Source organism: Sorex fumeus, unplaced genomic scaffold, assembly GCF_029834395.1.
Source record: "Sorex fumeus unplaced genomic scaffold, SorFum_2.1 ptg000013l, whole genome shotgun sequence".
Lineage (NCBI taxonomy): Eukaryota > Metazoa > Chordata > Mammalia > Eulipotyphla > Soricidae > Sorex > Sorex fumeus.
The window spans coordinates 859,430-871,975 of record NW_026606070.1 but is presented as its reverse complement, the minus strand read 5'-3'; the positions used below and the strand labels follow the sequence as shown (position 1 = coordinate 871,975).

Genomic DNA, 12,546 nt, shown 5'->3' with positions numbered 1-12,546 from the left:
CAGCAACCGAACAGACTAGCAAGCGGCATTATGACAGGCAGTTACTACAGAGCTACTGCTACGTCTTTATGACGGGGCACTCGAGCTGTCTCAGAAACAGCAAGCAAGCAAAACGGGCAAATTGTAGAGATAGGACTCTTAATTCATTTACAAAAATAGTTTCTTAGGTATGAGAGAGTGTATGATGAATAAAGTTTTAATTAAAAGGAACAAGAGGAAAGTGGCCACTGATACAGGGATTAGGACCGGGACACTGTACGCTTGAAACCCAAGCATGACTAACCCTGTCAACCACCATGCCTTCATGAAAAATATCAATTTTTAAAAGAGCTCAGAAGAATGCCTGAGCACGAAAGGTTTTATAAAATAAAACATCAACTGCCATGTCATGCTAAGGTCGTATGAGGGTTACTCAGCATTTCATTCCCAAGAAGTGGGATCACTGAAAGCGAGGAGAAGCTTAGGGCATGTTTCCATGTGAAAGGTGAAGTCAGGTTCTTACCACACACTCACAATCCCTGCTCATGACAAAGCTCACCAGAAGCTCTCAAAGGGCAGGGTAATAAGGTGACTAGTAAATGACAGTCTATTCTTCTGCATTATTCATGAAGCCGCAAATCTTATCACCGCAGGATAAGAGCCTCGCAGGAAGCAGAGCTGCATGGAAGGCTGAGTTGGCAGATCTCTCCACTGGGTCCAGAAGACACCAGCGAACAGAACCGGACCTTCTCCGTGAACGCAGAGTTCTGCTTTGTGGGCGAAGCACAGTTAATGGAAATCTGGAGCGGAAATCATCTTCACAGGATCCCTGCCCTACGGAGAACTGTCTGCCCTAGCTGGGCTGCTGGGCTGCCCTCAGACACCAAGGCAGAGAGTTTGGGCTTCTTTTAGTTTTCATCCTCTATTTTGGGACCTGGGCTGGAGCGATAGCACAGTGGGTAGGGTGTTTGCCTTGCACGCGGCCAACCCGGGTTCAATTCCTCCATCCCTCTCGGAGAGCCCAGCAAGTTACTGAGAGTATCCTGCCCGCACGGCAGAGCCTGGCAAGCTCCCCGTGGCATATTCGATATGCCAAACACAGTAACAACAAATCTCACAATGGAGACGAGACTGGTGCCCGCTCGAGCAAATCAATGAAAGTCGAGAGAACAGTGCTACCAGTGCTATGCACTTACAAACATATAAGCATGCACGGGTCAGAGACAAACCTCGGTGGCACACAGAGAAGGAGCTGAGATTTCAAAGGCACCGGAAGTGAATGCAAGACTGAAAACCAACGAGGAAGTGTCTCAGGGCACCCCCCCCCCTCTGCAGCCTGAGTGCTCAAGCCTTAGAGCTGAGGGTGCCTTAGAGGAAAAACAACAGAAACTTGGGTCTCTGAGGTGGTAAGGAACACAGGGAAAAATGTGAGAATTAGGAAAGATCTGTTGAGAAATAACGCACCTGCTAGCACTTCTAACCGCTCTCTTGCTTCCTGCTCTTGTGAAATTCTCTGCCTAAAGAGAGGCACAGATGTAGAAAGTCTGCACTCATCTGGGAAATATAAAGTAGCAGAATGGGAGTCGAACACCCAAGAATAGTTAGAGATAAGTACCAGGAGGTCCACTCCACGGCTCGGAAGCCGGCAGCACATGCTGGGGAAAAAGGCAGCTCAGATAGAGAAGGGAACACCAAGTAAAGGGTGTTTGGAGGACCCGCTCAGGATGGGAGATGCGTGCTGAAAGTAGACTATAGACCAAACACGATGGCCACTCAATACCTCTACTGCAAACCACAACACCCTAAAGGAAAGAGAGAGCAAAAGGGAATGCCCTGCCACAGAGGTGGGGTGGGGTGGGGTGGGGTGGGGAAAATGGGGGAGGTGGGAGGGCTACTGGGATCATTGGTGGTGGAGAATGGGCACTGGTGAAGGAATGGGTGGGTACTCCATCATTATATAGCTGAAACCCAAGCACGAAAGTTTGTAAGTCTACATCTGTACCTCATGGTGTTTCACTAATAAAAAAAATTAAATTTAAATAAATTTTTATAAAAAGGAGAAAACTATCCATGTCCTGACATTTCTCGATCTGCAGGGAAAGGGCTAGATCCTCCCATCTATCCACACGATCTAATAACCCTCCTAGAGAACTTCAATAGACAAGCCGCTGGCCCTTCTGAGCAGAATGTTATTCTAAAATCCCCACAGCTAATCATCCTCGTCGTGTGTCTGAATAGAGCTGAATGAGAGAGAAATTTCAGAACCAAAATTAACACACGGAAAAGAAAACAAATAAAACCCGAGAGGCTCTTAGAAATGTAATAAAAATAGAGCACAATAAAGCAAAAATAGAGCACTCTGAAAAAAGAGCATGGATATTTTTACATTAAAAATACACAAGCTAAAATGTCAACATGCAGGAAAACTAAGTTGAGGAAATTCTATGGGAGCCAGAATTAGACAATGACACAATATTTAAAGAGGCAGAACAGGAGAGATAAGATAGGAGAATTCCAAAGATTAACTGATATCACTTACCAGACAATTTCATTCATACACAGAATACATATAACTGAAGTAAATGCATGGGCAAAATCAAAACTACTAGACGCAGTAAAACTACAGTGTACTGGAGAGAAGAAAAGGGAAGAGAATAAAGTGGTTACTAACACGATTCTAGAAATTTTCCAGTGTGTATCGTGAGTCACACACAAAGGAGGGGTGCTACACTTTGAATTCTAAATATTATACACAAAAATGAAATAAAATAAAATCCGCTGCCATAAAATGACTTTTTTCAAAAAGTTAGCTGACGAATTCAACACGCTCTGCCAGCTATTCCCAGCCTAATTTTTTCATTCTATTTTTGGCACTTCTCTAGCACAGTTGGGTCTCACTCTTGCCAGTATTATTGTTCACGTCTTTTTTCTTTTCTGTTTCGTGTCCGATAGTGTTTTGAGGTGCTCCTTGCTTAGTGTTCAGGGGTTGCTCCTGGCAGAGATCAGGGGAACATGCAGTACCATGGATCAAAGCTGGTGGATGATGCAGTACCTTGGATCAAGACTGCGCAAAGCATCTGCTCCAACCCTTCAAGCTCTCCCCTTAGCTCTGTTTATGCCTTTGCCTTGACTAAAAAATTTCCCTGTCTACCCAAATTTGTCTTATGGACTCTTGGTACCTTTCCTATGACATGTTCTCGGGACTACCATAATCCAGATTGGTTTCCTTCTCTGTTTACTACCATTAGGTAGACGCTCCGGGTGCTCATTCCATGTGCTGGAGAATGTATATGGCACAAATTGAACCTGAATTAATTGCCCACCTCAGTGCCGATATTATTGCTTTCATTTCTTGTGTCTTGCTATATTCATTGCTCAATTAGGTGGTGCTAAATATTATGGGATTAATCTAATTTCAGGTGATCAAGGAAAAATAAAATCAAATAAAAGCTATTAAATTACGAGATAGAAATATGTCCTCCCATTGTTCATCGATTTGCTCGAGCGGGGCCCAGTAACATCTCTATTTTTGAGACTTGTTGTTACTGTGTTTGGCATATTGAATTCTCTCAGCAGCTTGCCAGGCTCTCCTAGAGGGGTGGAGGAATCGAACCCGGCTCAGCTGGGTTGGCTGCACTCAAGGCAAACGCCCTACCACTGTGCTATCGCTCCAGCCCAAGATAGAAATATAGCCTTTATATTCTACACATCATTTCCAACAGGCAACATTTGAAAAAAAAGACACTTATAGCACCAGAGAAATCGCCCAGTGGATAAGGCACCTGCTTTGCATGCAGACAGCCCAATTCAACCCCTCCCCCATCACCACATATGGTCTCCTGAGTCAGGCGTGATCCTTGAGCAGAGTCAGGAGTCAGCCCTGAGCACAGTTTGGTGTGGGCCAAAACCACGCTCACTGGGAAAGAGACAGACTTCGAGTTATTCAAATCGAACAAATCCCATTTTAAATCATTTCACTGACTTCAGTTCACATCTATTTCCAAAACATGACTGAGAATAGTAAAGGTAAAGGCAAAGGTAAAGGCCCTCCCGTTGATCATCGATTTGCTCAAGCGGGCCCAGTCACGTCTCCATTGGAGATTTTGTTGTTACTGTGTCTGGCATATCGAATACGTCACGGGTGGCTTGCCAGGCTCTGCCATGTGGGCGAGATGAATCACAAGGGAAAAGACAAAAGGATCAAAAGTTGTAGAATGTAACAGGGAGTGAGTAACCTGTGCCCTTCCAGAGGGACAGTGAGCAGTAACCTATGTCCTTCTGAGGCACAGTGAGTGAGTAATCTACGCCAATCCATGCCCTTCCAGAGAGACGGCTGAGGATGAGCCCACGAACACAAGTAGTCTTTATCCAGCTGTCTGAATTACTGAAGAGGCACACGTATCTGAAACAGTCTGACAACCAGAGAATACTTTATTCCCTCCTCACTCAGCATCTAACATAACTAACAGATTTTCCTGCGGATACTTTCTTTACGGGATACCCCTGCTTTAGTCCCAAAGGTGTTCAATGCACGAGAGAATACAAGATATTCTAGAGTAAAGATACTTTCTCTGCCCCATTCAGAATGCACTTTGGTGTAACCATATAAAGAATGACCCTACAATCAGTCTTGATTTTAGAATACTACCACTGGCTTTTTATGATGTATATCAACTTTCTGGATGTCAGGAGTCACAGTCACTGTCCTCCCATTGTTCATTGATTTGCTCGCGTGGGCCCAGTAATATTGTGAGACTTGTTACTGTGTTTGGCATATTGAATACATCACAGGTAGCTTGCCAGGCTTTGTCGTCAAAATTATTAAATTTTTAAATGACACCTCTTTATTTAAAAAATCAATTTCTAACACAATCAGACATCTTAATTTCACATGGAGGGCAATTATTTTAGAACTTAATCTTATATGCATAAGGAAGCATACCAGTGGCTTTTCATCTAAAAGGAAATAACCGATGTAATTTATTTAATATTTCCTATACAGAATGTGCTGTCTTATTCTTCACTGTCACTGGCACTGTCCTCCCGTTGTTCATTGATTTGCTCGAGCGGGCCCAGTAATGTCTCCATTGTGACACTTGTTACTGTGTTTGGCATATCGAATACGTCACAGGGAGCTTGCCAGGCTTTGACATACGGGCGAGATACTCTCGGTAGCTTGCCGGGGCTCTCCAAGAGGGGCAGAGGAATAGAACCTGGGTCAGCCAGGTTGGTCGTGTGCAAGGCAAATGCCCTACCCGCTGTGCTATTGCTCCAGCTAATTAAAAACCAACTTCTGATTCCAAAGATCAAGGTTTTCAATAACATGTTAAAGACTATTCAAGTGCCTATGGTCCTAGAAATTTCATTTAATAGATGCTTCCTAAATCAGTTTGCTAGTATCATGAGGTAGATGAGATGTGTTAAAAACAAACAAAAAAAACAGCAAAAAGTGGTTTCATGGTCATACATATCTAAAAAGACTTTAATTTTACGGTCTTTTGTGTAGGGGGGAATAGGTTTTTTTTTTCTTTCCTTTCCTTTTTTTTTGTTTTGTTTTTTTGTTTTTGTTTTTGTTTAATTAGTGAAACACCATGAGGTACAGTTGTAGACTTACAAGTTGTTGTGCTTGGGTTTCAGTTATACAATGATTGAGTACCCATCCCTCCACCAGTGCCCATTCTCCACCACCACGGGTCCCAGTCTCCCTCCCACCCCCCATCCCCCATCCCACCCTGTCTCTGTGGCAGGGCATTCCCTTTTGTTCTATCTCTCCTTGTGGGTGCTATGGTTTGCAGAAGAGACATTGGTTGGCAATCTTGTTCTGTCTATAGACTAGTTTCAGCATGCATCTCCCATCCTGGGCGGATCTTCCTAGCACCCTGTATTTGGTGCTCCCTTTTCTATCTGAGCTGCCTTTGCCCCTAGAGTGTGCGGCTGGCCTCTAAGCCATGGAGTGAACAACCTGGTATTTATCACAGCTGCTCTTGGGTGTTAGTCTCTTATTTTGTTACTTTATGTTCCCCAGATAAATGCAATCTTTCTGTATCTATCCCGCTCTTTCTGACTCATTTCGCTTAGCATGATATTTTCCATGTAGTACCACTTGTATGTAAATTTCATGACTTCATTTTTTCTAATTGTTACATAGTACTCCATTGTGTAGATGTTCTTTTTGCTTTTTGAACCATACCTGGTGACACTCAGGGCTCACTCCTGGAAATGCTCAGTTGCTCACTCCTGACTCTGAACTCAGTGCTCACTCCTGGAGATGCTCAGGGATCCAACCCAGGCTGGCCACATGCAGAGCAAGTGCCCTACCTCTGTGCTGACCCTTCGGCCCCCAAGACGAGGGACTCCTTGTGAAGGTGGGGAGGCCACCCAGGTGATATTCAGCGGACCATATGTGATGCCCAGGGGACCAGGTGTGATGCCAGGGACGGAGTCAGCTGTCCTCTCTGTCCAGCACCGCCCCCCGCCTCCCCAGACGTTAGCCTCTGCCCGCTGATGGTCACAGCAAGGGTGCCCCCCAGTGCCCCCGGGTACAGCCTCACCTAGCAGGGCCTGCAGCAGGTGCGGGGTCAGCGCACTGGTCAGCAGCCCGCCGGGCAGCTCCCGCACGAAGCGCTTCAGCAGGCTGGCGGCCGCGCTCACGTCCCCGCCGTCCAGCCGCACCGGGAGGCCGCTCTCGAACCCACGCCTCAGCTCCTCCACCGCCCGCACGCTGCCGGCCACGCGGAACAGGCCCTCCTGGGCCAGCCCTGCAGGGGACAGAGAAACGACAGGCTGCTCACCACAGGTCCAAGCCAACTCGGCAAAGCATTGAGCACCACTTGTAATATGTGTGTGTGTGTGTGTGTGTGTGTGTGTGTGTATAAATGTCTATTTCTGGTTCCACACCCGGTTGTGCTCAGGGGTTACTCCTGACTGCTCAGGGCTCGCTCCCGGTGGCGCTTCAGGGACTGAAGGTGGGGGGGATCCAATCCAGGCCAGCCTGGGCGGTCCTGCTGCCCTGTTACTGCCTTTTCCTGAAAGTCAAGCAAATTAGTGTTTAATGAAAGAAATTTAGGGAGATGTAGGAGAGACAGAGACAGAGCCAGAGAGTCAGAGAGCCAGAGAGAGAGAGAGAGAGAGAGAGAGAGACAGAGACAGAGAGAGACAGAGAGCACAGAGAGACAGAGAGAGACAGAGACAGAGAGGGAGGGAGAGAGGAAGAGAGAGAGAAAGAGCAAGGGAGGGGGAGAGAGAGAGAGAAGGAGAGAGAAGGAAGGAGGGGGAAGGAGGGAGGAAAGAAGGGAGGGAGGGATGGAGGGAGGAAAGAAGGGAGGGAGGGAGGGAGGGAGGGAGGGAGGAAGGAAGGGAGGGAGAGGGAAGGAGGGAGGGAGGGAGGGAGAGATTAGTCTAAGAAAGAAAAGGGCTCCCCCAGAGGGAAAAAAAACTTTAGGGAGAAAGTAAGAGCCAATTTCTCCAAGTTACCCCTAACTTTCCTGCACTATTGCCCTGTTCCCGCCCTTTTCCTAAAACTCAATCAAATCAGTATTCAATGAAAGAAATTTAGAGAGATGTAAGGAGAGAGACAGAGACCAAGAGAGGCAGAGAGGCAGAGACACACAGAGAGACAGAGACACAGAGACACACAGAAACAGAGACACACAGAGAGATAAGGAGAGAAAGAAACAGAGAGAGACAGAGAGAGAGAGAGAGAGAGAGAGAGAGAGAGAGAGAGAGAGAGAGATTAGCCCAAGAGAGAAAGGGCTTCTCAGAGGGAAAGGAGCTTTGGGGAGAAGGGAGATCCAACTTCTCCAAGTCACTACACGTGGAGTTCTCTGCATCCAGGAAGTGAACCCGGACGCCGTCGCCCATCCAGGGGACAGCCCTGCCCCTGCTGAACGTGCTTTCACACCTACGGCACAGCAAACAAGAAAACTATGCTTTCTGTAGAAGAGGACCCCTAAATTAAATAGGTCCCGACCTACTTCAACCCAGAGCATAAACCACTGGAACAAGAAATGCCAGGCAGGGAACATGCCGCAGGACACACAGGAAGACGGGCACCCCAGCTCCGGGCTCCCACACATATGGGGAACACAGAGTGTCGTGGCCGTTCTCTTGCTCAGAAGCCAGATCTCTCGCACACTCACAACGTCCTCATCTCCCGGGACTGGAAAGTGAAATGAGCCTCAGGCTCGGGCCTCTGGTCACGGCTGGCCAGGCCAGAGCACAGACTGCCCAGGGCAGCTCTGTACCCGCCTCTGGGACCCTCGGCCCGGAATTAGCCTACGGGGACATTCAATGCCAATGCAGTTGAGGGACCCTTGTTAGTCGGCCCCTCTCCTGCTGTTCTGACACTAATCCTGCCTTTTGGATGAAGACGTACATTTTACTATTTTAAAAAGACAAACAGAAATATGCAGAGGAAATAGACATCGACTAGATTTGAGGCAGCTACACAACGGAAACAGAGAACAATGATCTGACCTCATAAACCGACTAAAATGAAATCTCACTACTCTTCAGGTCTGTAATAACATAGTAATGCCAAAAAAGCTAAATTTTGGGACTTGCCAGAAAGAGCGGGATGGACACAGAAAGATTGCATTCATCTGGAGAACATAAAGTAACATAATGGGAGACAAACATCCAGGAGTGGCGGAGACTAGCACCAGGAATTTTGGTCCATGACTTGGAGGCCAGACACACGTGCTAGGGGAAAAGGAAGCTCAGATAGAGAGGGGAGCACCAAATAAAGGGTGTTGGGAGGATTCTCCCAGGATGAGAGAAGCATGCTGAAAGTAGACTATCGACAGAACATGATTGCCACTCAATGCCTCTTTCTTTTGCAGACCACAACACCCAAAAGGAGAGAGAGAACAAAAGGGAATGCCCTGCCACAGAGGCAGGGTGGGATGGAGGGGATGGGGTGTGGGAGGGATACTGGGATCCGTGGTGGTGGGAAATGGGCACTGGTGGAGGGATGGGTGTTCGATCATTGTATAACTGAAACCCAAGCACAAAAATTTGTAAGTCTATAACTGTACCTCGTAGTGTTTCACTAATAAAAAAAAATTTTAAAAAATTTGGAACTTGCTTCTTATATTTATAATAAACTATCATCTATGATTAATTTACTTTCCTAATCTTCTCTGCTCAATGGTACATGCTACTCAATATGCATATATAGATATGTATATATATATGTCCTATGTGTAATATATTCTACCATGAGAATAGTTTTCATCTCAAACTAGGAATCAGCCTTTTCAACCAAATTCACATACATTTCATTTCTACTATAAGATATGAAAGATCTTTCCAATAGCACATTTTAATCAACATAAGACATTAAAAAAGAATTATAATATTTAAATTGAATCTTTTTGGTATGTAGCCTGATGGGCTTAACAGCTGACATGTAATATGGTAAAAAAAAAACCCACAGCTTTAGGAATGGCTGATATTTAAAATATAAATATAAAAGGACAGTATGAGCAGTACAATAGTAGAAAATGGTGAGCGTATAAATGATTCTCATCGGCGGCCATTCAATATTTTGCCTCTAGGAATCTGGAAGAAATTGTCTTGAGTTTCAAAGGTCAGCCTAGTGATTTCTTGCTGTATCAACACTGCCTTGGATTGCTGAAATACATGACTCTGAAAACAAAACAAAACTTTCTCCTGGCAGGAGGTAGCCAGCACTGGTCACGAGGAGCTGTCCGCCAGGGCCCTCTGTGAAGGTGTCATGGCCCGAGTTTCCGTGGACTTGGGGTGCTCTTGAAGCAGGGTCCCACCTGGGGCTCCCCACGTTCCTGCTCCGAACACTGGCCCAGTCGGAGCCCATGGGCAGGTGGGCAGGAAAGTTGCCCAGCAGAAGGCTGGCCGCAGGGATGCTGGCTGCTTGGCGCCTCGCCGAAATCCAGTACAACGTGGCTGATCCAGGCGTTCTGTGGGGCCACCACATGCAGATGCTTCCCGGACCCGGGGGCCAGACAGGGAACATGTGCCAGGTCACCTGAACCCCTCACTCCCACCCTGACCCAAAAAAAGCCGCCGGTGATTCAGATGCCAATTTACTAATCCTGCATTTTTTTATTTTGGCTTTTTGGGGTCACACCCAGCGATGCTCATGGGTTGCTCCTGGCTCTGCACTAAGGAGTTACTCCTGGCAGTGCTCAGGGGACTATATGGGATGCTGGGAATCGAACCCGGGTCGGCCGCGGGCAAGGCAAATGCTCTACTGGCTGTGCTATCGCTCCAGCCCTGCATTCTTAACTTTAGATGATCTGACTTTTAAATGGATCCAGGGGTGGGGCTGGAGCACTAGCACAGTGGGTAGGGCATTTGCCTTGCACATGGTTGACCCGGGTTCGATTCCCAGTATCCCATATGGTCCCCTGAGCACCGCCAGGGGTAATTCCTGAGTGCAGAGCCAGAGGAACCCCTGTGCATCGCTGGGTATGACCCCCCCCAAAAAATGGATCCAGAGGCTGAAGCATCAGAACTCACAGGACCTTCATCCACCCAAGGATAGTGTGAAGGAAGGAGAATTAAGGGGGGGGGGGTGCAAGTGGAGAGAAGGGACCATGGTGAGGGCACTTGCCTCACATTTGATCCCCAGAACTGCATAGGGTTCCTCGGGTATGGTCCCTGAGCACAGAGCCAGGAGTCGGCCCAGAGCACCCCTGGGTGTGCCCCTCCAAACGTGGAGGTGCATGAGTCAAGAGTGATGGGGTCATACGATGATAGGACCAGGGTAGGGTCATGAGACCAAATAATATGTAAGACGGCATCACTGCAGCTCTGAGTGGAGGAGAAAGACAAGGTGCAGGTGCAGGCCTGCTCGCAGCTGAGAGGGAGAAGGTGAGTCTCGGCTGGCGGGCAGAGCATCCTGCAGACTGGGAGGCCGAGAGTTTGACCCCTGGGTTCCTGGACTGCCGGGTGTGTTTCTGGTGGAGCGCCCTGCAATGGTGTGTGAGAGTAACGACTCCGTGGCCACGGGCCTGCAGCCAAGTGTGAGCCACTGGACACCGCCACAGCGGTGACAACCCAGGGCGGTGAGAGGCGACCAGAGAGCAGGAGAGAGCGAGCCTGTGTCGGAAGAGCTGGGCCCACGGGAAAGGCCCTTGCAGAGATACAGAGGAAAGGAAACGCAAATGCAAGAACGATGAGAAGTTACTGCCTAAGGGAGAGGATGCGCTGAGAGGGTAACTGAGAACTGGAGCCCCAGGAGGAGGCCCAGGAAAGGGCAAGGTGAGGTGGGGGTGGAAGGCAGTGACTTCAGCATGCCGGCTTCAAGGAGACAGAGCACCAGGGAAGCAGGCGGGCCAGCGTGGGCGGCTGCTGACGGCCTAAGAAACCACCTTCCCGAGAAAGGCAGTTCCAAGAACTCGGCCCTAGTGAGGGCCTGGTGGTGGAGCTGAACAAGGACCAGCTGAAGCCAGTCACGCCCAGACTGGAGGCTCTCCTGTCCCCCCCCCCCCCCCCAACCCCCTTCTCACCCGCGGACTGTTTTTTCTTAAGAGAAAGAGAAAGTGTTCATCAAATTCAGTTTTCCTGACCTTTACTCTCTCACTCTCTCTCTGTTTCCGCCCCCCCTCTCCGATGAGTCAGTGGCAAACGAGTTTCTCAGACTGGTTTCCGTGACCCAAGCCAATAGCTTCGAGGGCTCGAGCGCATTCAGGAGACCAGGGTTCAACCCTTGCTTGGCATGCAGGTGCCCTGAGCATGAGAGTAACCCCAGAGCATGAGGTCTGGCCCCGATACCGTAACAAGAAGTTTGGCTTTGTTGAGGTATAAGTGCAAACGATGTAGTTTGCAGGCAAGTAAAAGTCTTGTACTGATGAGAGAGATAGTTCCAGGGGGTTGCATTTGCCCTGGACACGGCTGACCCCAACGCCACATTCGGTCCTGCCAGGAGTGACCCCTAAGCACAGTTAGGAGTAAGCTCTGAGCACAGCTGGGTGTGGCCCAAATCACAATCTCCCTGCAAAATCACGGCCATTTTTTAACACAGACAAATAACTTGGCTGAGAAGAACCCAGTGAAAAACTGACGTGTGGGGCTGAAGCTATAATTCAGCGGGGAGAAGTGCTTTTGCCTTGCAAGCGGCTGACCCGGGTTCAACCCTCGGCCTTCCCTACAGTCCCCTGAGCACCGCCAGGAGTGATTCCTGAGTGCAGAGCCAGGAGGAACCCCTGAGCATCACTGGGTGTGACTGAAAAAGAAAAAAAAACCCTGGTATTTATTTTGTCTCCAGTTTTGTGATGCTTCATGAAGCCTGGGATGACATTAAAAATATTCAGCCCACCGCAATGTCGGGCACCATGGAGTCAGACAACGCACAGTCAGGGGTCCGAGAGTTGTAGTTCTTCTCTGCCCCTTCTCCACTGGTTCAGTGAGGCCACGCTCATGTGCAATCCTGTCCCCTGCGGTGTACCCGTGACCAGCCTCGAAGCAGAAATCGGGGTCAGCTTCAACTCTCTTCTGCGAAGGGCTCGCAAAGGACTGTGACACCCACTTCGTCCTCCCCCACCCGCCTCCTCTCTCTGTCACTCTCTGTGTGACACTCTCACT

At 48.4% G+C, this 12,546-nt stretch overlaps 1 protein-coding gene across 1 annotated transcript in view; it reads right to left on the bottom strand.

The window, feature by feature from the left end:
- The window catches only part of LOC130020537 (protein FAM13A-like), a 152,491-nt gene that overhangs the window by 115,205 nt on the left and 24,740 nt on the right, over positions 1-12,546 (bottom strand). Inside the window, exon 3 of the mRNA XM_056111134.1 lies at positions 6,531-6,737. Coding sequence (XP_055967109.1) covers positions 6,531-6,737 — 207 coding nt within the window. The remainder of the gene's footprint in view (positions 1-6,530; positions 6,738-12,546) is intronic.